At 44.4% G+C, this 25445-nt stretch overlaps 1 protein-coding gene across 1 annotated transcript in view; it reads left to right on the plus strand.

Annotated features, from left to right (window-relative positions):
- The window catches only part of MORN1 (MORN repeat containing 1), a 144207-nt gene extending 119315 nt beyond the window's left edge, over window positions 1-24892 (plus strand). The window contains exon 14 of the mRNA XM_034753712.1: window positions 23374-24892. Within this exon, the coding sequence (XP_034609603.1) occupies window positions 23374-23477 (104 nt within the window). The 3' untranslated portion in view covers window positions 23478-24892. The remainder of the gene's footprint in view (window positions 1-23373) is intronic.
- The last annotated feature ends 553 nt before the right edge of the window (window positions 24893-25445 follow it).

Below are 25445 nucleotides of genomic sequence, written 5' to 3' on the forward strand. Positions count from 1 at the left end.
TCCAAATTCTTCTAGTAGAGAACCAGCCTCAAGATTTTATGGGCCCAGAATGTAAAATATATGCAGGGCCAAATTCCCAGCTGGTATAAATTGGCATAGCTCTGTTGAAGTCAATGGCAAAACTCATACTGATTTCAATGGAACCAGGATTTGGTCCTAGTATACATTAAGAAGCTACTAGTATATGAAGACAATCAAGGTACACTGCTTTACAGCAACTGATGATCTGACTTACATATTTTACATGCACACACATAATCTACATTTGTTCAGATTTTTTTATTATTATTATTTCAGGTGATAAACCTAGGAGGGAGAAGTGTGATCATATTTGGATGATTCAAGTAGTGAAAAATATGAACATGGTCACATAAAAATGAAACAGATGTCCATAAAAACTTTCATACTATCATGCTATTTAATTGTTACCCTTCACCATTCCTTTCTTCTTCTTTTCTTTTTTTTTTTTTTTTGGACTCCAATTTTCCTCAATAGTAGTGCAAAAGTTGGCTTGACTTTATGTTCTCAGCACAAAGAGTGCTCTGTTAACCAGCAAAATGGCAAAGAGGTCTGGCACTGAATTGGATGCTGTCCAGCCTAATCCATCCCAGATACTGGATGGTTGTTCATTTCCAACAGAGCTAGTACCTCTGCACTAATAGAAATCTTCTGTGGGAGATGCAACAGTCTGTCTTTAGTTTTGAGTAAAGTAAGTAAGTAACTGTTCTGCCCAGTATTTTCAGTATTACTGCCTTGAGAAATCACAATTACACCTTTGTAGTGTTTCATTGGGCTATGTTTTCTTTATTGGCAATGTATATGGATTCAGAGTAAGAGGAGAAGAAAGTCCTAACAGGCAAACAGTGATAAAGATGCCCTTGAATTTTGAGTAGTTTTGTATTTTAATGAGTATTTCCCACACCTCTAGTAAGCCTGGGATAGCGTGAAAGGGGTGAAAGAACAAGAAAGGAGCAGTATCTTCCACCTCCGCTATACACACACACTGTGGGGATGGTGGGGAGACCAGGAAGAGTGCATGTAGCACTGCCTCAGCCACTCCTGTTTGGTGATCTGCCCCTCCCCAAGGAGGGTGTTCCCATGGCCTCAGGACCCATCAACATCACATCCCAGCTAGCAAGCTGAGCATTTGTTAGGAGTATTTCCCACACCTCTACTAAATTCCATGAAAAATCCCATCAGACTTAACATGTTCTGCGGCAGATAATGTCTATTATCTAAGCAAATCCACAAACAGGCATTTTGCATCAGTTCTAAAAATTCCATACCACTGAATTAGTAACTTCAGAAACTAGTGTAATGAAATGGCCGAAATAATCTCCTATAAAGCAAACAATGAAAGCCCATGTGTATTGACTTCCAGTGGCTCTGAGCTGCGTGAGCATGTCCAGCTCCCTTGATGTCTTTGTAAAGGTCAGCATGTGATGGCACTCAGTTTTCTTTGTTGAGAGATTGATTTAAAGTTTTCTACTTTTGTCATATAAGATATGTGATTTTCTTTCTTCCCAAATATAAATGTTTCCTGTAGTTAATGGCCATTCCTGCTCACTTACATTATCAGACACATCAGTTGTGGTTTCCCGTTCTACTTCATAAGTTTTACTAGGGGAGACCAGGAACACATGACACATAGCCGTGCTCTGTCATGTGGGACAAACTATAAATAGGAAAAATTCTAAAGGCAAGAGGCTGGATTCACCCCAGTGTAACCTAGTTTTATGGCACGATGTTAGTCCATCACAGTCAATGGAATTACACTGGTCTAATCTTGGGCTAACCCTGTGGGGATTCAGGCAATAGCAATAAAATTGGAGATCACAAAACTAAAATTATTTAGTCTTGAAAGGAAGAGAGCGGTAAGGTGTTAAGGATTAAACTGGGGGTTAAGTTTAAATAAGGTATAGAGCAAAATTCTCAGCCTCGCTTTTTGCTGTCCCCTCACACAAGAATGAGGAATCATTTGGGGTTTCAGTCCTTCAAAGTACATAGCACCCTCAAATCCTTTTGAACGCAGCGGGAGTTGAGGGTACTTATCAACTTGCAGGATCAGGCCCCTGGCAGATGAATGTTCTGGAGTTTAACTAGTGCTAGCACAGGGGGTTCTGGGTAGTCTCTCAGCCCCAGAGTCTAGTTTGCTAATGGCAGCAGTGGGAGTAGGAGTTTACCTGCCCAGCAACTGCAGGATAGAGTGTGGCTATCCTCCTGCCACCCAAAAGACCTTTCTAGAAAGTGGGGGGAGGGCACATCAGCCACTCTGCGTGGTACCAAAAGCTGCAGGATGGGAGGAGGAATGGCTAACCAGTGCCCCTGAAGAGCGTTGGAGGAAAGGGAGTGAGCCACTTGGTCTGAAAGAGACTGACTAGGGTGAGAGTCACATGCCAGTTAATTCAAGAAACTAAACCCCTGCCTTGACTTCTGCTAAGCCAAACCTGACCAACTTGCTTTTGAGTAGCTCTGGTATTTACTAGGTAATCCAAGATTTTCCTTCTATGGTTCCATAACCAGAGAAAGCCTCATTTTCTTAAGCGTTCTCATTTCCTGAGATACCTTTGGACTCCCTTCTTCACTTGGCAGCCCCAGGTTACTGAGAACATAGTACCACCAAGCAACTTGTCTAATATTTGGACACTGGTCTGGGGATGAAACCTACGTTTTAAAAGTATTTGAGGGGGATTCCCTTAATATTGTGTTGGAACATTTTCTACAAGTCATCATCACATAGTGTCAATCCCAATTCTCCCTTTCAAATGAGGAATGTAGGACCCAAAAACCTTTTTCAGCACAATCTCTGAGCAGACAGGAGTGGAGCCCAAGCCAGGAAATGACAGCATCTTCTCTGTGCTGTTGCTGTTTTTTTTTTTTTTTCCACACAAATCTGTAAATCTACTTAAAATGTATAGAGCAAAACTTAACTGTTCCTAGGTTTCTCACAGTCTCTTAAATCTAGTGAAAATCAATTTTCTTTTGTGCTTTATGAGCAATTATTATTATTTCTAGGTATTATGTTAGTACCTAGAGGCTAGGTCCCCATTATGCCAAACCCGGTACAAACATATAAGAAAGAGATGGTCCCTGCTCCAAACAGTTTACATTCTAGGTGGATTATGATGTATTATGTAATGATGTGGGCTGCAGTTTTCAAAGAGCCCCAAAGGAGCTCGTTTCCTGACTCTCATTACATTTGGGTGCCTAACTCCTCAGGGCCTTTTAACCATGTCATTTGTTGTGTGTGTGTGTGACCATAAAGGAAGTGGGGGAGGACAGGCATAGGAGTTGCCTCTTTAACCCCTTGAAATGCATTGGACTGTGAAGAGATTAGTGAAGAAATGGAATGGTTAGTAGGAAATATTTTGCTAAGAATTACTGAGCTGATGTATTTTTCCTAGAAGGTAAATGCATGATTTTTGTGGCTGCCTTGGAACCCAAGTACAGATCACATGATTATTCCTCGTGGTCCAGAAACTAGTCTGTTACAACATTGATGCTCACCGATGATATTTTATATTTATCTTTAAGTATCAAAGCACTTTGCAGACATTGTCTAATGAAGCCACAAGATGCCCACTTTTGGGTAGGTAAATATTGTTACCTTCATTTTCTTAGTGATGGGCCTGAACTAAAACATCACAAACTCTGGGAAAGTTTGGACCCAAATCCAGATCCATCTCTGTGCCTGCAGATGGGGCCAGACCCAGCACTGACTTAGCCCCTGTGTAAGTCCACTGATGTCCGTGGGACAATGGAGAGTTGGTGTTGATCAGGCCCAGAGGTAGTAAAGTGATTTGGAATGGGCAGTGCTGTCTAAAAGTAAAAATTATTATGATTAGGCAATGGGTCATCAAGCATAGGGGAGCTATAAATAAAACCTAGATAGCTAGTTCTTAACGTGTCTGTGTTCTGTAAAATAGTGTTAGACTGTTACCACTCTCCTCGCATGGGCTTGTTCTCAATCACCATGTTATACTACTAGAGGTCTTTATTCACCCAGATTCCTCACCCCAGGTCAGTGTTTGGATCACAGCAACCTGACACAGGTAAGGGACGGAGGGAAAGGTGAACCAACAGATAGTTATTAACAAAGGGCAGATAGTGCCTTATCAGAGGTTAAACTAGGCCACAGAGCGTGGCCTGCCAGGTTGTCTTGTGCCTCAACTCCATTATCAAAGAGGAGTTTCTGCAGAATATTTGAACACTGCATTTGCCAGGAGTTGTTTTGTTTAGTTTTCTCCCTAGAACCTTTCAAGCTTAGACTGTGCTAGGACTGTAAACAGTGGGCCAGATTCCACAGTGACCTGTAGAATGCTATTTGAGGGTAGAATGTGTCCCTGAATAACTTTTGTCTGCGCAAATTACTTATTCAGCTTGCAAAGCAAATCCTATTGAAGGAAACAGGCAGCTTCTTCAAGAGAATGGAAGGGTGTGTGGGGGGGGGGGGATGGGTGTGATTAAATATTTTGTGGGTGTTAAACACACCACCATTTTTAAATACACATCTAAATAATACTTAAACAGAGATAATTCCCACACGCCAACACATAGTATACACTGTACACTTTTCTTGAAAGATCTCTACTTCCCCTTGGGAATCTTGTAGCATTTATCTCTTCATAGTGATTTCTGATGTTCATTGTACAATACTGCTTGTTAACTAATATGCAGTGGCACTGCATTTCAGAGTGATCATGTGTCTGTGTCTTCTGTGCTAGCCATGAAATTAATTAAACATGTTTCAGCAGGACTGTTTGTTCCACGGTTCAGTTAGAGCTATTACAGTTGCTAAAGAAATGCTGTGACTTTGACTTCTTTTGACCTAATATTTTAATTCTATTAGTAAAAGAAAGAGCAAAATCTTAAGCATCAGTCATCAAACTTTGACTAAAAAAATGACATAATAATATGGAGCTGTATGGTAACTAAAAAGCAAGAAACATTATCTCAGGTTTGACTTTTAAATTCTAGGATGTGGAAACAAACAACAAAAGAAAGCACAAAGTGAAAAAATAATTAAAGGACTCAATAATTGCTCTACTGATTTCTGTAAGAGATAGCTACACCAGCTGAGGTTCTGGTCCAAAGATGGAAAAATGGAACTGTCTTGCCCGGTAAGCGTCCTCATACTGATATCTTCCTAAATCATATCTAGAAATGGTGTACAAGGTTGGATCCACTGGCTGGAAACCATCTCCCTGCTTCTCTAATCCTATTTATTATTATTATAAGGAAAATGAAAACAAGAGACAAATGTGCAATGTAGAGAAAATGGATAAATAATATTCCATAATGATCAATCAGGAGGAAAATGTGCTTGGAAACTGGAAAACAAATTGTTCCAAAAGCACGAGTTGACATTGGTTAGTGTTTTTCTATAAGGCAAAGCTTTTTGTCTCCGTGGTAGCACACTGGTGCTGTGGTTGCCATGGTAAGGTACATGTTTTGTTATGAATACTATAAATAGTCATGTCATTGGCCAAGAACATAAGTGAGAGATGTTCTGGTCAGACTTCACGTGGGCTCTGGTCATGGCCACGATGGGTTATATGATTGTTTACATGGCAAATGAAATAGGCCCAGGAAGCCTGTCTCTGGATCATTATGGAAGCATTTGTCTTGGTGGCCATTGTCAGGTTAATGCTGCCACCAGGTATCTCTGTGAGTCCTCTGACCTTAAGTCCCTTTACTGAAGTATGAACCTGTATTATGCCTTCTTGCCTCCCTTCTCCCGCAACTCCCTCACTGTGATCAAAGTCAAGAGGGAATGGAGTGTGTTTGATGGGCAGAACGGGGAGTCAGGGCACCTATGACAATTTGGGGAATCTAGCTGTGTATAACTTACAGATTCTGGTTATGATATGAAGTTATTATTATGAATTTGTTGTATCATGGAATGCCTCTGTGTTCTGTGGAATCCACCATTTGCTGACAGGACTAAAGTATATCTTTAGTGGTGTTTGATATGTATTGGGTATGTTTGATATGTATTGGACCTGATCCTGCAGTCTGTATGAGTTGTTCCATTGGCTTCAATGTCTCTATTCTTGTGAGTAAAGGTTGCCAGGATAAGGCCTGTAGGTGCCTGTATATTCCTTGCTCCAAAATTTGTAGGATCTAAGCAGAGGACTTATTTTTCTAGGGCTGTCAATCCAGCATTTGCATCAGCATTAAGTTCACACTTAAAAAGAAATAGATCAATGGAATGAGCAGAAATGCAGGATTTACTTTGCATGCAGTGCATGTTCCTTTGCAAGTCCAAACAAGAGGGCTGCCACACAAACAGACAGAGCTTTTAGAGGTTCCCTGCATTGCAACCACATGGCATCCTAACAAATGAGCATCCAGAATCCCAGCAGATACACTGCTCGCCAGGCAATGATTTGGGGACCTAAATCTTCCAGCGTCACTCATGAGCATTTCAGATTTGCCTCTCTGCAAATGATGCCTGAACCACAACATCTGCAGGGAGTTTTTACAAACTATTTGTTACGGAAACATTTGCTTAATCATTCTCTTGTACATTTGAGAGAAGTTAAGAAAACAGCCTGCCACTTAATGTGTGACATTGCAATACAAGCACCCGCAACAGGAGTGATATACAGTGCTCGATATTACTTGAATTCCTGCTATGAAACACATGCTCGCGAGGAAGCACAGATGGCAGGGTTCTCACCTCCTTTGGTCCAAGAGCTGGACTTTCTAAATTAACCCTTTGGGGCTGGTTGGTGGAACAAATTCTGGGTCTGACATAAAGGCTAGTGGCATTTCCTAGGTACTCAGCCCCAGGTTCTCTTCCCATTTACACCAGTGTAAATCCAAAGTAACTCCATTGACTGGTGTAACTGAGCAGAATTTGGCCCATAGTTGTAAGAAATCCTTACCCACGCTGCTAGAGGGGAGGGTTACATACATAAAGATTTCCTGTAGCTCAGCATAATCATGAATACAAACAAAAAGTCCTTCTCCCAGGCTGTGTTTCAGGGTGATTATAGCAGACTGTGGGTGGTGCAAGAAGGCTGAAGAGAGTTTTGTGTAAACCAGAGGGGTAGTAACCTCATGCTTCCTTGGCCACCTCATTGCTCTTATGAAATGGAAATTATATATAAAAGCAAGGAAAGCAAAGCTATGCAATTACAAGGGACCCTGCTGCAGGTAGGCAAGGGGGGTCATTAGCAGCCAAACCAAAACAGCCCATCGCGACTCAGTTTCTAGAGACCAGAGAAGGGCCATTCTCTAGAACCGTTGTTTCCCAAGCCTTTAAAAAAGGGGGCTTCTAATTCAGACATACATCCTGAAATGTATCCATGAACCTGCTCTGACTGAGAGCAATAGGGGTGATGAGTGCAGTCAAGTGGGATAGATGAGACAGGCAGATTAAACCCTTATGAGAATAGTGTGAAGGGGCTAAATTCTGACCTCATTAACAGCTCTGCAACTGTATGCTGTGGCACTGGTGTACCTCAGAGCAGAATGGGGACCAAAGTGTTTGTCAAACCAGTTTTACTCACCATTTTCTGCAGTGGTGCCCTTCGGCGCGATAGGAAAGGGTCTGTGTAAGTCAATAAGATAATCAGCTGTTCCCTTGGATGCTGAAAGCCTGGGCTCTGTTTCCGTCATTGTGCTCAGAATGTTCTTTTAGCGATTGTTTTCGTTTGCTTCTTTCCAGTTTTTTTCAAATGTGCCCAACTTTGGGTGCATGTTCAGATCTTCAGCAAAATAACAATCAAGTTGACCAATACTACCCGAGTACATGAACTGAGCCCAGAAATCAGCTGATAACACATGAAACAAATGAAATTTAAATCCTTAGGTGTCTCCACAAACACCAGCCTGCATACATGTGAGTTATTGTGGGGTTGTAGGGTTGCTCACTAGTGTTGGACTGTCCACCAGGTTTTGTCAATTTAGAGCTGGAGTGACAGCCCTGGAGATTGCTGATCTGCATTCATCCATCAGATAAGTTCATCATGGGCAGTAGCAGGGCAAGCCTCCCCGTGTTGCTTACTGATGTGCCCCAAGAGAAAGTCTCCAGAGCTCATTCGGTCCTTATCTTCACTGCTAAGATTGCTATTCAGAGTCCCTGTCAGTGCCAACTGTGACATGAATATCTCTCAACCGGGAAATGGGTTCAGTCCACCAAGTCACAGTCAATGAGCCACTGAACATTCATCAGTGGTCCAGTCAGTCTTGGCTGTCATTTGGCTCATTTTAAACAGGCGAACTAGAGGTGGAAAGCTCTGGAGACCGATTATCCAAGCTCCTCAGATAGTGGGACCTAAGCCACCTTTCTACCTCCCCCAGTTCTAGGGCTATCAACAGCCTAAAGGCTGCTCTTAGTTGTGCTGTGGAGTGAGGAATGCTCTACTGGCTAAGGATTGGATAGAGTTTCATGTACACCTCTACCCCGATATAACGTGACCCGATATAACACGAATTCGAATATAACGTGATAAAGCAGTGCTCCGGGGGGCGGGGCTGCGCACTCAAAGCAAGTTCGATATAACGTGGTTTCACCTATAACGTGCTAAGATTTTTTGGCTCCCGAGGACAGCGTTATATCAGGGTAGCGGTGTACTCTGGCCCTGTCCTGAGCCATTCCCCTGGCCCACTGCCCTCTGCCCCCAACAAGCCTACACCAGTGAGGGAAAAGCAGATAGCGTAGAGCTGATTATAGCTCTATGCCACTTGAGGATTCCCCTATGTCAAGATTGAGCCCAGCATCCCTTTCCTAATAATAAACTGGGGGGAGGGGAATGTTATGTCTGTGTTACTGATATTCCTGAGAAGCACAATGCAGCCTTCTCTGTAGCATCTCAAATGCTACCACTAATACATTTACTCCAAAGAAGAGCTGTGGGCAGATTGAAAAGATTTCCTGCTAGGTGCACACCATGAGAATTGTTATGTCTATCTTACATCCCTTATTACATTTCATTGTCTGCAGAGAGTTAAGGGCAAGAGCAGTTGCTAGAGAAACTGTTCTGAAAAATGAGGTAACAGTGAGCCTATCTGAAATATATTCTTTCAAAACTTCAGAGTGTTCCCATTAGTGTGTAATTACCAAGAAATACATAATAAAAAAAAGCCATTTGGCTTCCCAAACTTTGAATCTAATACCAGTTAATAGTTTCAGGTTACAGTTGTTTTAATGTTTTGTACGTAAAGGGTCAAAGTTCTAGCAAACATGTTCCTGGAGTTGTTGGCAGCACAGAGAGAAGTTCTGCTTTATTGCGCTTTCATAACTGTTCTGATTCCCATAGCCAAGAAAGCACCATTAGAGTTATTATTTTTAATATTAAAAACACTTTTAAAAATATATTACAGAGGGACACCTGCAGGAGCTGAATAATCCTGAAAAATCTTTGGAAACTAACTCTACCTTGGAAAGGAATTTTTTTTTAATGCTAAGAAAAATATGAGGGGAAAAAAAACTTTAGTTATGGCTTCATAGGAGCCATAAATTCCATTTAATAAGCTATCCTTTCTCTTTACACCCTCTAGCTTTTGTCTTCGCAAGACCAAGCAAGATCTTCCTTTTCATTGTTACTTCATTCACACTTGAAGCCTTTTAAAAATGTTATCATCCTAAGTTTTAACCCCAAACCAAACTTGCAACACATACACTTATGCGTGTTGGATTTTTCATTCCATTACATGGGTGGAGAAAATTCTCCCCAGAGCGAAGAAATCCAAAAGGAACAAAATAGCTCTGATGGAACAGAGTCAACATCTCTACAAGAGAGTCTACAGATGGAACTATCAACTTTTCTCCAATTTGGAGTTATGGAATCACAGAAATTAGGCATGGAAAAGATCATTAAGTCATCTTGTCCATATCCCCTGCCAATTCACAGTTGCACTCTGCAGTATGTTCTCCAGTGGTTTGTCTAGCTTAGTTCGGAATAACTGTATTGAAAGGACTTCAAGTCTTTCCCCAGGAGGCATAGCACAACAGGGCCTAACTGAGCCACTGATGTTCTTCTAATGCAAATATTAATAACAACAACAGTAGATGTCGTTAGGAAAATTGCCTTTGTCATTAGGACCAAACCTGCCATACACCTACTGTTTGTGGTAACTAAAGCTGAGTGAATAATTGTCAGCTAACAGTTTATTCAATATATTTCTCCCGTCTGCAAATTGCTTGTAAACAGCTCAGATTTACTGGCAATTTGCTGAATCGTTTCTAGGAAAAATTCTTAATGTGTGGTTCATTTGTAAGCAGTTCTTTGGGAGTGTTCCAGATGTGAAATACAAAATCATTTGATTGGATGCCTAGGTCACATGGTATTTTCTGTGCCCTGTTTGGATGAGTGTCAATTTGGGGCAGTGTGAGCAGCAGGCACTGCAGTGGGGAGGGAGTGTGTCCAGCATCTAGACCAGGAGACTTAAGTTCTCACCCTGGTTCTGCTGCTGTGGGACTTTGAGCAGGTTGTTTAACCTCCCTGTGCCTCAGTTTACAAACCTTACCTGCTGTCAGCTGTGTTGAATGACACTGATGCTAACTACCTCACCCAGGTTTTTGGTAGAGTTTATTAATGTTTGCAAAGCACAGTGAGATTCCTGGATGGAGGTTGTTAGAGAGGGGCAGTTATCATTGCAACTGCATGTGGGTCCCTGTTCCATGACTTACCAAACCCAGGGATTTGGAGAAATCCACCTCCGTCAAACATTACAGGGTGCTGTGTAGGTGCCAGAGAAAAGGCTTAATGCTTTATGATGTCACTCCTCAGATAGGGATTGCCTGAATATTTCTGCTCTCTGGAGTAGCAAGTATTTCAGTCAGTATCCACTGTGACAGGTTGGGTCACAGAGACTCCATTGGGACTGTCACCTGATGTGCTGAGACTACTTCTGAGCCCATTTTCCCTGCCAGCTTGGGACTCCAGAACCCTGTCTTGTTGAGCCAGACACACCCCTCCACTCCAACACAGACCCAAGGTCTGAACCACGTCCCCAAAGCTGCAGGCTTTAACTGAAAACCACTTAGCAGGTACTCCTATCTTCAGCACCCAGACACCCAGTTCCCAATGGAATCCAAACCCCAAATAAATCCATTTTACTCTGTATAAAGCTTATACAGGGTAAACTCATAAATTGTCCGCCCTCTATAACACTGATAGAGAGATATGCACAGCTGTTTGCTCCCCCAGGTATTAATTACTTACTCTGGGTTAATTAATAAGCAAAAGTGATTTTATTAAGTATAAAAAGTAGGATTTAAGTGGTTCCAAGTAATAACAGACAGAACAAAGTAAGTGACCAAGCAAAATAAAACAAAACATGCAAGTCTAAGCCTAATACATTAAACAACTGATTACAGATGAAATCTCGCCCCCAGAGATGTTCCAATAAGCTTCTTTCACACACTGAACTCCTTCCTAGTCTGTGTCCAGTAATCACTCACACCCCATGGTTACTGTCCTTTGTTCCAGTTTCTTTCGGGCTTCTCTTTGGGGTGGAGAGGCCATCTCTTGAGCCAGCTGAAGACCAAATGGAGAGGCTTCCAGGGCCTTTTATATTCTCTCTCTTGTGGGTGGAAACCCCTTTGTTCTTCTGTGCAAAGTCACAGCAACAAGATGGAGTTTGTAGCCACCTGGGCAAGTCACATGCCCATGAATTATTCAGCTTTTTGCAAGCTGATGCCATTGTTTACATGTTAGTTTGAAGGTTCCCAGGAAAGCTCAGATGTGGATTGACATTTCCCAAAGTCCATTGTCAGTTAAATGTTTCTTGATTGGGCACTTACTGAGGATAGTCCTTTCTCAAGAAGCTGACCAAATGCTTCACTGAGGCTACTTAGAATCAAACACACTGAGATACAAGGACATAGCCAATATTCATAACTTCAAATACAAAAATGATACAGACAGCATAATCATAACCAGCAAATTACAATCTTTCTATAGAAACCTTACTTATCCTCCTTTGTACAAGATTTGGTGCAACTATAGGACCTTGGTTGCAACAATGATCTATACAGTCACAGTTCATGTCAATAACATCACACCCACTCTTTGTTCAAGTGCTCCCTTGCACTGAATCCTCTGTATTTCCCCTGGCATTGAGCCGCACATTTATATTATTGCACACTGCTGATTCCTAGAAGTCTTCATGTACTAGGATAAGAGACTGCAGAAATGCTCAGTTCTTGCCACCCACTGGGTGAGAGGGGCTGTTTTCCATGGGTAGCTCTGTAAGGCCAGTTGCTAATTCTCTCCCATAGCTGCTAATTAAAAAGCCATATTTCACAGGTGGATGAGTGAAGAAGATGCTCTTAGACATGTGAAAGGGAAAGTATGTTGTTTAGGCAGAATTCTGGGGCCCTGTGGTTGAGGTGTCTGCAGGGTTGTGGAGGATAACCATGCTAATGAGTAAATACTGGTGAAAGGGGGTGTGTGCTACAGAGCAAGTCAGTGTCTGGGGGAGACTAAGTATGGTCTAAGGAACTGAAGAGCCACAGAATCAAATCCCAAGGGTTTAGCTCAGCCTTTCCGGGCACTTGCAGTTTGCCAGATTGGGATCTGACAGATGACATCTTCAAAACGAAGTGATGGTTTTGGGTGCCTCAGTTCTTGGAATGTCCAACCCGAGACTCCTGCAAGGGTTTGCTTGGTAGACAGTGCTCCCCCTATGGAACTCAGGTCCCTTAACAGTGTCTCAGGTTGGGCATCCAAAATCACTGGCACCTTTTGAAAATTTTAGCCTCAGGTCCTGACTCTCTATGCAGACATTAAAGATCCTCTGGGCCTCCTTTTGTGAGAGCAAGAGATCTGTCAATATGTCCTTGGCAAAAACCAGCCCCCCACTTGAGTTCTGTGGGATGTTGGTCTGCCTGGCAGCTGCCTCTACCCCAGAAATCTTGGGGTATGATTGACCTTATCCTGCTCTCATTAAAGTCAATAGTAGCTTGTGCCTATGACTTCAGGGGGAGCAGGATGGATGCCATAGTTTGTAAAGTGATTTGCAGGATAGAGGGAGCTGCAGCAAGTGCTGCAAAGGTCAACTGTTGTTGTCTGTGTGGGAAAGAGGATGTGAAACAGACACAGTGCCAAATGAATCGTCCTCCCTTCTGCAAGGACAGGAGCAGAGTGGTGTTCAGGACAGCTACTTATCTACAGTTTTTTTTTAAAGAAGTGGGCTCCTTTTATTCAGGAGACTGCGGGTGTGTCTACACTGCAGTGTAAACCTGGGGTTCACACTCAGGTTCAAGCCTAACCTCCTTCTAAGTACATAAAAATCATGCTAACCCAGGCTTGGACTCAGGGTCCAAAGGCCCCACAGGAGTGGAGGATCCAAGCCTGAGTCAAGCTGGACCCAGGATTCAAGCCCTATAGCTTTGCAGTATAGATGCAGCCCCACTGGACTCATCCTCTGGGAATCCATCAGAAATACTCCACAATCCCATGGGCTGACTTTCTTTGTCCTCTGTACAATCAAGTTTTTTTTCACACTGCACCACGAACAAAGGACTAGAGTAGCTATACTTTGGGAGGGCGGTAGGAAGTCTGGGACATGAGTGGTTGGACTTGGGCCCACATAATGCAGTGCAGACTTAGAGCCCCAGGTTGAGCTCAGGGTACAACTGTTCCTAACCTGGGGGTTACAAGTGAGTGTAGATGCTCAAGCCCTAGGTTAATAAACTCAGGGTCCGCTCACTCAAGTTCTATTAATCCTGGGCTTTCATTGCAGCGTAGACAGACCCTGTTTTACCGTCAGAAGAACTTTTCAAAGGCAGGTGTTAGCAGGTCCTGTGTAGTTTACAGAGAGCATGAGAAACCCCATCAACAGGACATCAACACAAAAACGTAGGCCAGGGGTCAGCAACTTTTGGCACGCAGCTTGCCAGGGTAAGCACCCTGGCAGGCCTGGCTGGTTTGTTTACCTGCCGTGTCTGCAGGTTCGGCCGATCGCAGCTCCCACTGGCCGCGGTTTGCTGCTCCAGGCCAATGGGGGCTGCGGGAAGTGGCATGGGCCAAGGGCTGTGCTGGCCGCCACTTCCCGGCGCACCCATTGGCCTGGAGCGGTGAACCGCAGCCAGTGGGAGCCACAATCAGCCGAACCTGCGGACCCGGCAGGTAAACAAACCGGCCCGGCCCACCAGGGTGCTTACCCTGGCGAGCCGCGTGCCAAAGGTTGCCGACCCCTGACGTAGGCAATGCTCTTACCTCAGACTACGAGGAACATGACTGGGTGCAGGGTTCCTGGCAGAGAGGGAGTTAATTGCCAGATCAGGTCTCATTCCCACATTCATACAGGTGCCAACAGTTGGGGAACTGAGTGCTCAGTCAGGAGCTAAGAGCTGAAACCCCATAAAAGCAGCACCTAGGTGATCAGACATTAGCAGTAAACAGGTGGTGTGAGAAGGCTCAGAGGTGGTAGGTCTCTATAGCAGATGGAAGGGCTGGGTTTGTGTCTTAGCCTAAATGAGCCTATAAATCTCATTATTTTGATCTGAAACCACATGGTGGCTCACTCACACTCTGCTAGAGTTTCCAACTTTCTAATCGCACAAAACCAAACACCCTAGCCCCACCCCCTTTCCTTCCCCTTCCCTGAGGCCCTGCCCCCACTCACTACATTCCCCCTCCCTCGGTGGCTCGCTCTCCCCCATCCTCACTCACTTTCACTGGGCTGGGGCAGGGAGTTAAGGTGCGGGAACTGGTGAGGGCTCTAACAGCGGGTGCAGGCTCTGGGGTGGGGCCAGAAATTAGGGCCTCAGGATGCAGGAGAGGGCTCTGGACTGAGGCAGGGAGTTGGGGTGCAGGAGGGAGTGAGGGCTCTGGCTAAGGGTTCGGGCTCTTGGGTGGGGCTGGGGATGAGGGGTATGGGGTGTAGGAGGGGGCTCCAGGCTGGGGGGTGGGCCTGAGGGATTTGGATTGTGGGGTGGGGGGCTGCGGGTTGAGGCAGGGGGTTAGGGCGTGGGAAGGAGTACGGGCTCTGGGCTGGGGGTGCAGGTTCTGGGCTGGGGCCAGGGATGAGGGGTTTGGAGTGCAGGAGGGGGCTCTGGGTTTAGGGGGGGATCAAGGCTGGGGCTCGGGGTTGGGGCATGGGCTTACCTCGGGCGGCACCCAGTCAGCGGCACAGTGGGGCTAAGGCAGGCTGCCTGCCTGTCCTGGCACTGCGCTGCACCCCAGAAATAGCCAGCAGGTTCAGTTCCAGGGGGGAGAGGGTGTGGAACAGGAGGCTCCACGCGCTGCTCTTGTCCATAGGCACCCCAGTTCCCATTAGCCAGGCTGGGTTTCCACAATAGGAAAGAGTTTCTTTCCTCATGAACATTTTTCCAATCAAAAGAAAAAAGACCCAGAAAGTCACAGGGGCATTTCCTGTGTCCAGCGCAAGTACAAGCTGATCCACAGCCTCCTCTTTAAAATCATCCACCGTTGTGGTCACCTAGGCTCCCCTCATCCTGGGTCCCCTGCTTGGTGCTTAGGTGATACAGTAGGCATCGTATAAAGAGGCAGGTGAGCTGGCCCTGCCACACAAGGCCCTTTTCTCACACTCTTCTCCCATTCCGGAAGAAGCCGAGGCGACAACGTATTTTTCTTACCCTGGTTATAACAGAGCTTGGCCTCACCCACAGCGACAGGCCACACCACATCATACCCACATCAACCACAACCACAACCAAGCCATGCTCAAGCCTGGACAATGATCCTGGCAGGTAGCCTAGCCTCACCCTTCCCTCTGTGCTTCTCCTCTCCCACTCCAGTCTAGAGCAGTCCACTTTCCAGGCATTGATGGTGAAGCCTCTAAGCCATGGTTACTGCTGTCCTTCCACACAGGGAGGTTTCCTAGTTCTGGGGGACAAAGCAAGTCCCTTTGGGCTGCATCCCTTTCATGTCTTCCCCTTCCCCTTCCTTTCTTCCCAGAACACCCAAGCAAGGGGAGTGTGAGTCTGACAGGCAGCAAAGAACAAACACGGGATTGATGGAGCCTTGTCTTCTTTCAGGGTTCTTCCAGACCAAACCTCAGCCCCAAGGGGTCTCGGCAGTCAGCATTGGCAGCTCCTCCTGCTTTGCAGGGCTGCCCGGGCCTGTCCCTTCGTGCTGTGTGTGACTGCCACAAAGGGGTAACCCTCATTAACCAGATGTGTAAATAACTTAGACATTTATCTTCACCAAATCCAACATTGCTCCCTTGTAGGAATGTCTTTATTTTAACCCTGTCTGTGCTAATCCATCTGCCTCGGATTTGCCTAGAATTACCCAAAGCAAGAGGCAGGAGAGCCCTTTGCATTTGAGGAGGGTGGGAGGGGGTGTTCTCGCTCTGGCTAGAAAAGCATTTCTCACTCCCTCCTCTATGACTTTAATTCCACCTCCCTCACACATTTACCTAAGAGCACAAATGAGAAAGGACATGAAGGATTTATGGGGTTAAACTGCAAAAGCTCTAATGACTGCCCGGAGGGGAAAGGAGTGTGAGTGTGTGAGAGAGCAATTCAGCATTTGGCTGCATCCCAACACAGAGAGGGTGCAGGGCTCTCTGTGTGCTTCCTGCTGAGGGTGGGGTCACCTCCCATGCCTTCTTCCCCTCCTCCCCCAAACTGCTTTCAGCACCACATTGTTAACATCTGGAGCTAAAAAAAAATCAACATTGTTTCCTTAGCTGAAGCAGAACATTTTCATGACTGGGGAATTCCTGCAGTTTGAAACCAGCCAAAAAAAGAGTCAAAGGGGTTTTAGCTTCACTTCCCCCACCCACCTCTTCTTTCAAAAGCAGGACAAAGTTTCTTTGGAAATTTGGGTTACACCCACCCTCGCCCCAGAGAAAAATTCTTATCCAGAGAGATGGGCCCAGGGTGCCAAGCTCAGATCTGAATGTCCCCAGAGGTCAGGGATATGCTGGGATGCGGGGTTTTGGTTTGAGATTCATGGGCTCCTGACAGGCAGTCCTGGGAATATAGTAATGATATTTAGCAAGGCTGTCACAGTTTTAATCTGAAGCATTTTGTGAACTCTGTTTAAGGCTCACAAACCCCCTTGAGAAGTATGCAAGAGCTGCAGAGGGATCAGCCACCAATGGGAGGAGAGGCAGCAGCTTTTGAATTGCACACAACAGTTTAGCAGAGGAAGTGAAGAGTCCCATATCCCACTGAGTGTACAAGGTTTTCCTTGGTGGCTTCCCATCCAAGAACTGACCCACATCAACCCTGTACAGTACAAGGTGGCCTGGTTAATGGTAATGTAATTAACATAAGCTATTTTGCAAAGAAAAGCTTGTTGAGTGCACATACTTACAGATTTAACTAAAATCTAATAATATCTGGGCTTATTCTGAACTGTTGCCTTTACAAAAAGGAACATACACACTGGCCTGCCTGGTCTAATACTGTGGGGCTTGGGGATCAGGTTGGACCTGTACAACTACCCAGGTACTTCCTACCAAACAGGGTGGTGCTGAAGTTCAGTGGACTGGCAATAATGGATGACTGCTCTTTAATTAAGACAGGAATGTCTGGATCAGACCCAAGGACCATCTGATCTAGCGACTTATTTTTGACTACGGTAGTACCTGATGCTTCAGAGGAAGGTGTCAGAACCTCATAATAGGCAGATGTGGGATGATCAGTTAGAAGTAGAATGGCTGGCAGTAATGGAATAGTAGGAAAGAATAGCCTACCACAATTGCACTGCCAGCTGCGTTTTGAAAAGAAACTTTGCCTACAAATATTACCTTATAGAAGCCTTAAAAATAGTGAGAGATGATAACTGTGGGGTATTGTTCAGAATAGTAACTTGTAGCAAACTTTGTGGCATGTATAAATGATTGGCAGCCCTTAGCTCCAAAGCGGAAGCTGCTCTAGCAACTCTCAGTGACATAGGCCTTGGCTACACTTGGGGATTCACAGCGCTCTCCGAGGGGAATAGCTTGCAGTGCTGCGAGCGAGCGTGCAGCGCTGCAGGCGCTAATTACACTGGCGCTTTATAGCGCTGTACTCGCTGCGCTCGGGGGGGGGCGTTTTCACACCCCTGAGCGCAGCAAGTTGCAGCGCTGTACAGCACCAGTGTAGCCAAGGCCATAGCTTTGTGGTGTAATCAACAGTTGTGTTCTCTTTGCCACACATGGAGGCCTTTGTTGCCAGGATGTGATATTGTTGCAACGTTGTTCCCTGATTGGAAGGCTGGGATAACAGATGAAGCTGGTGGAAAATAGATTAGGAAGAACACTGAGTGTGTCTGGAAATATCATTTTGAGACTCTCAACTGTTCCTTTGATATGACTTGGGTGAGAGAGAGCATGTCCAGTGTTGAGATAGGTGAAGAATGGGTGTCATTTGTATAGAAAATTTGGCCATATTTGAAGTGCACACTTGAGCTGTCTTAAATGGAGGAGAAACCCCGTCAATTGCCCATCTGTTTCCAAACTCCGTTAACAAACATCCCTTTTCTCCTTTGCCCTAATTCCCCTCTCCCACTCCAGCTATGAGTTTGCTCTTTAATTAGGCTATTTAGGGACCTGATGCTGCGAGGTGCTGATGCTCGACTCCCATCACCCTCTTCCCAGGAATGGGGGATGAGAGGCACCTGTCTCCTTGCTTGTTTCATAAAAATCCATCAAAACAGACATAAGAATGAACTACAAAGGCAACTTCCCCTTTCTGCTGTTTTCCAGCTGCTTCCTGGCTCAGACGGGGCTCAGTTGTCTTCTTCAGCACTTACCATCTCCAAGGTCACCCCCCCCCCACTAGAGATGGACAGTCCCTCTGCCCCATTACCCAACAGAGTGGAGGGTGGTGACGTGTGAGAATATCCCCATCACAGTCTCTTGAGCCTTTGCTCTGAGGAACCATCTGACAGTCGTTCTGCTTTTTGATTGGCTGACAGCCTCCTGTGGTAGTGTAAATATTTGCCCATGTATTGGTTGTTCTGTAGAAGGTGTTAGGGCACACAACCAGTCCGTTATAGGGTCTCTTTCCTCATCTGAGCTTTTTCTCCGAGTCATTACTTGGTTTCTGTCTAATTTTATCACTAGCCCTTTGGAAAATCCATTACATTATTCCTCTTTTTAAATGTAGTACATATGATGGCAGTGACCTGCAGAAAGCCAGGTGTACTCAGTGAGATCCTAAACCAGGGCACATGCAGGTATTTGTTGTATCCCAATAGGAAACCACTGCTATCCCACCCCAAGCAAGAATAATACTTAGTTCTGAAGTGGCACTTTTTGTCTTCAGTGTGCTTTGCACACATTAAGCAATTAGTCCTCACCATACTCCAGTGAAGTTGAGTTATTATTTGACTATTGCAGATGGGGAAGCAGAAAGGATAAGTGATATGTCCAAAGCCACAGTGGAAGTCAGTAGCAGGGCTGGAATTAGAGTGTGTGGAGAAAGGAAGTATTATTATCCTCATTTTACAGATGTGGAACTGAGGCACAGAGAGTTAAGTGACTTGCCCAAGGTCTGTGGCAGAACTAGGAATGGAAATCAGATCTCTTGAGTTCTAGTTCAGCGTCTGTTCCATAAGACCATCCCTCTATTTTTTGCTACCTACGGGTAACATTAGCACTTTTGTACTATCCATTGGTAGTACTAGTACATGTGGCAGTCTTCCCAGGTAGCACTCCTCTGGTACTATCCTTGGGTACCACTCGTATTTTCACACCCTCTGTACATGTAGCAAGTAACTTAATAAATACCTGTGCCTTTCTGAAAGGAATTTTGAATCCTCTTGATTCAATGAGCCCTTTGTTGGGAGCTAAAGTGAAATTATCTTAACACTTCTTGCCAAATGTTTTTAAGACTCAATCCCTCCTGGACCGTCCTCAATTGTGAAAAGCTGTGTTCAGTTTCTTGGCCTGGTTTTTCACTCACTCAGTTAATCTTTCTTTGACTTCTGATAAACTGCCAGGGAGCTTAAAATCTGCCTTGATAACTCCCATGTAAAAGAGACTGAATTTACCAGAGGTCATCGTTGCAAATTATTTCTCAATTTCCATTCTTCTTTACTTTGCTATCAGAGCTCCCTAAAAAAGAAGAAGCTGAGGGGCATTATTCTCAGAACCAAAACTATCATCAGCTTTATAATGAATTCAGCCCTTCTTTCTTGGAGCACAGACATTGCTCTCCTCAGTGTTTCTAATGATCTCGCCCACACTCAGTGGGATTCTCATCTCTGTGCTTTCGCAGCTATTGGCTGCTTTTGATAGCTTAGCTCATGAAATGTTACTAGACAGACTACATGCTTTATGTAGGTCATTGTGCAATTGCTTTGAATGAGTTTGCTTCATATCTTAGTCAGCAAACTCAATTCATATGTTTAGACTGAGATTCTTTAGCACATGTTCACCTTCTTACGGTAGGGTGACCAGATGTCCCAATTTTATAGGGACAGTCCCAATTTTGGGGTCTTTTTCTTATATAGGCCCTATTACTCCCCACCCCCGTCCCGATTTTTCACGATTGCTGTCTGGTCACCCTATCTTACAGGAAGGATCTGCAGTAATCCATATAGAACCTAAGCGTTTGATATTTACTGTGTGCAGTCACAGTACCATTAGCTGACATTATGGGCAGACATAGTTTCACCCAGGTAAGCGACACACCAGTCCAGTTTTCTGCTGCTGCAAATCCACTCAGATGCTCCCTTAAATCTCTCTGTGTTTAGATTTGTAGATTTTAAGGCCAGAAGGCACCTATATGATCATCTAATCTGATGTGCTGCACAACAGGCCAGGTGCTTGCTTAAAGGATAACCTTTAACCTTTATCATTTATTTTACCTCAATAGAGGGTGCTAGTGCACTAAAGCACATGTATTCACCAAGGTTATGTGCACACAATTGGCAGTTGGGCTCTGCCATCAAGTCCCATGGGGTTAGGGTTTGGAGCCTCATTGTGTTTGTCTACACTGTAATAAAAGACCCTTGGCACAGATGCACCTGGCCCAGGTCAGCTGACTCAGGCTCACAGGGCTAAAAAGTGCAGTGTAGCCATTCGGGCTCAGGCTCTGAAACCCCATGATGGGGGTGGGTCTCACAGCCAGGGCTCCAGCCCAAGCCTGAATGCATACACTACAATTTTTAGCCCTGCGAGCCCAAGTCAATTGACCTGGGCTCTGAGACTTGGTGCCTCGGATTTTTATTGCAGTGTCGACGTATCCATTATGAGCTGAAGGGAGGCAGGCCAAGAACCGAGGCTCATTAGGGACCAATCTGCCTTCCCTCCCACAAGCAATTGTTACTCATGCAAGGAGACGCACTGATTTCAGCGGGAGTCTGGACATGCAGGTCTGGGTTTACCAGCTGCCAAGGGGAGCTTATAGAAATCATTACAAAAGGTAGAAGTACTGATAGGGGCGATACCCTCCTGTGGTTAGAAGCTGCAGCTGCAGATAATACTGCAATTGTAAATAAATCAAAAGTCTTTCCTGACCTGTGGCTTGGGCAGTATAAACAGCCTGCCATCACAGGAGAAATGGGAATGCTCGAGTCAAATCAGTTCTCATTTACTCACTTCATAGGATTATTGTCTTCAGGATGATTTAAGGAGCTGTGCGGTCACTAATCAAATGCTCAATCCATTTTCATTTGGAGAATATAGTCAAGGAAATATGCACAGACAGAACCAGCAGGTTAAACATCCCTCAGAGCTCCACTGGCATCACTGCCCACTCTGAGAACAAGAGCTGAAAAGCAAACCCCCTGCACAGGAATTGTTGGAGAGAGTTGGTCATTATTAATAATTATTTGTACTGTATCACAGTAGCACCTAAACAACTCTAAATGAGATCAGGGCCCCATTTCCTAGGCGTGAACAGACACATAATAAGAGGTAGTCCACGTCCCAAAGAGCTTACAGACTAAAGAGACAAGGCAGAAAAGATCTCCTGTGAGCCTTTTCCTCACTATTTCAGGATGAAAACCTCACATCCACCTCTTCAGCTACCATGGATATTAATGTTTTTCTTGTGTGTGGATGCATTAAAAAAAAACTAACAATCTGCAGTAGCACTGACTCTTGCCATAATTCCGTCTCACACAGCCTAACCCCAGCTCCTTCCAGCATTTCCTGTGCACTTGGAGAGGCTGAGAAAGTATCTGCCACACACTCAGCCTGGGGCTTGCTTCCTCCTGCTTGTCCTGATGTTGTACGAGCTCAAACATGGAAAAACGCTTCTGCTGCCATTGCTTGCTCTGTAGCCGACATCTTTAACCTTTCATTCTCAGGAGGGAGGACAAGTTCCATCATGTTTAAAACATCCTCGGATTGTTCCCATGCACAACTCTGACAATACTTGCTCTGGTTTTCATTAGCAGCCCATTTACTTACTAACCATTGTTTCTAAGGTTTTTAAATGTCCTGGATTGTTGTTTATTTTTAAAGGTCTCTCTGCAACATTTATTCAGTCCATTGCTGTTCTTTGCCACAAAAGAGGAACAGGCGATCTCACTGGGAGTTTGATTTAATGCAAATTCTAGAGTCTTTTTTGCAAATTGTGGGTTTCACTAAACCTTTTTTGCCTTCGATGGAACATTCCCCCTGCTCACCACTTCATTTAAACCATCGTATTCCCAGGAACATTTAAAATTAAAAAGTTTCTTGCTAACTAAATGGGAGCCTGCACTCTGCAAAGAAGAAAGATTTTAGTTTGAAATGACTTTTGCCCTCCTTCTAGGCTGTATGAGGGAATAAAAGAAAACTTGATATTGTTCCCAGAATTCTTTCTGCCAGAGCCAAATGGTGATCAAACTTCAACGGTTCCAAGTTTGGTTGTTAATCTAGAACTCATGGTTTCCAAGCAGTGTTTAGATCTGGTAAAATAATTTCTCCCTTTCATACCTTCTTTCAAACTCCAAAATAAGGGCCTTCATTTTTGGAAGTGACTAGTGATTTCAGGTGCCTTCATTTTTGGGTCCCAACTTGAGACACTTTAAGGTGCGTGATATTTCAGCAGGTGAATGCTGTCTTTAACTGGGCACTGAAAATCACTAGTAGTTTTTGAAAATATAGGCTAAACTCTTCTTCATTGTTCTCTTCTACAGCTCCCAGAGTGACTCCCTTAAGAAAATGGCTGCCCAAGTTCTGTTAGTCTGGGGAATTGGGAATTTCTCAGTTCTGACGCCCACCCATGCTCAGCATCAATGGCTTTTATTGTGGAACAGTTGCAGCCACAGGATCTAGGAAATCATGGCAACAATGCAACGGCAATTCAGGGCTCCAGGTCAGGAGGACGCCTTCCACTCAGCTTTGAATTACAAGAAGTCACAACTTGCTCACATCATTCCCCATATCATGGAGGTTTAGATAAAATAATCTACCCGAATCTTCCTTCAAAACTCAAACTAAAGCGTAACTGAACCTGTTTTGAGCTTTGTAAAAGTTTGGATGTTTGACTGGTTTTCATTTTCATGCACCTCCTAGGACAAGAAGCAGAAGTGCTTAAATACCACAAGAAAACTGCTCCAGTGAGATTTCCAACCCAAACTCCAGATCCAAGAGATTCAAGGAAGTACCTGAACGTGTAGATGCTTTTCCAATCCAGACCTCTGAACCGTTTGAAATTTGCATATCCACTAGCCTAAGTCCATGGACCACTGACATGTTGCACTTCACCATTCTCTTCTGCCATCTTGTGACCTACTCCCAAACAAAGCGGATGTTTGGTTCTTTATAAATCTCCCTGTTTTTAAAATGCTGGTGGTATTGAATGAAGCGGCATGTCCAATTCCTGGATCTAGTATGTTTGGTAATAACTAATGAACAGAGGATATTAAAGTTCAAACTCTTTGGAGCTGGGATACATGAAAATCTAACCTGGGATGTTGCACAAGACCTTACAAAGCCCAGAGAGAAATAGAAGGGGCAACTAAAACATGCCCTATCTTGCATTCACTTTGCTTTGCTAATCTTAGAATATTACTCACTAGCATGATGTCCACAGCAACAGCAACTGTTCCTGATGTGGGAATTAGCATAAAAATTGGTCTGTCATCCTTTAGATATGGTACATGAACTTTCCTTAATTCTCTAATGGGCTGATGGTGGGCTAATGCTGACACCACTCTGCAGTGTTTTGCAAGCGACATAAAGTAGCATCCCCAAACTGCATGATGTGCTAGCACTCCAATTACAGTCCGAAAGCTTTTCCCCTTCTCTCCTATCTGACTGGAAGATCTCTGCCTGTGCCATGTTCAATTTCAGGTGAGCATTTCAACTTTATCTCAGCTCCATTTGGTCTGCTTTGCGAGATAATGTTTGTGCAGCACTTGGGAATATAAAATGCCCTAGAAGCTCTCGGTGCTATCATTACTGTTGTTGTCGTCGTTGTTATTGTTAGCAGGGTGTACCTAAGGTTCTTCCACTCTGCACCGTGGCTTGTGATACTGCTGGTGGCAAGGCTCGGTTGAATGTTCAGTGCCAGCATCACACTGCAGAATGGCTCATCCATTTGGGCTTTGTTTGATGGAGCGCAAAGGAAAGAATAGATTAAAAGACTGTAACTCTGGTGCCTTTGAAAAGAACTGTGCTATGCCTTTGGGGCCAGATCCAAAGCCCAGGGAAGTCAATGGGAGTCTTTGCATTCACTTCAGTGGCCTTCGGGGCAGGGATGCGGAAAGGAAGTACTAGGAATGTCCAGCATTTTGTGACCGAGTCACAGAAACTCACTGTTTTGTTTGGGGTCAGTCGTGCTATTTTTTTTTTAAGTAATCGTGTTTAATGGTGGAGAAGATGCCATTTCTGACCTGGATGTAATGGACAACATCTCATGGAAATACCAGGATTTGCAGATAAATGTTGGGGATCAAAAGTATGGATGCTTTTGCATGACTCGTGGGTACATGGGGGGAGAGAAAGGGGAAAGGCAGACAGACCTACACAGTGTGTACTGAGACTGTGCTTAGGAGTAGGAGATAGCCAAGCAGTTATATAAAATAAGAACTGACCTTTGGCCAAACCCTGATATGAATCAAAGCCAAATCTTTTTTGAAAGGAGATGGTCAACCTGTGCCTAAGATATTTTTTACCTGCTATTGTACCAAGTAACACCCAAGAGGCTAAAACTGAGAGCTTAGTGGGAAAAGTCCATTGGTGCTATGGTGATGGGCTCTACAGAAAGATCTCAGATAGACAGAAAAAGTTCTTTGTCTCTTTTTTCAGTGTTTACTCTGTACATCTAATGGAACTTCAGGTATAATTGACTTCATCGTTGCCCCTATATAGTTCATCAGTTTCCCCTCTTGTTCATGTGGGTCTTTCATAAAGCAACAGGGGTGATAAAATCATATTTTAAATAGGAGAATGTGTATGTAAAATAACATACATTCTCAGCAGGTTTCAGCAGCTTGTTTCAAACCAGGACATAGTTTTACCTCTTATTTTGACACTCACTAAATGTCAAGCTGATAGTCATTCCTTTAAGGTTTAAAATGTTTCAGTTAACATTCTGTGTGATGTCTGTACTTCTTGGAACTGTCTGGGACCAGAAGCAGAAA

Source organism: Trachemys scripta, chromosome 19 (genome assembly GCF_013100865.1).
Source record: "Trachemys scripta elegans isolate TJP31775 chromosome 19, CAS_Tse_1.0, whole genome shotgun sequence".
NCBI classification, from domain to species: Eukaryota; Metazoa; Chordata; order Testudines; family Emydidae; genus Trachemys; species Trachemys scripta.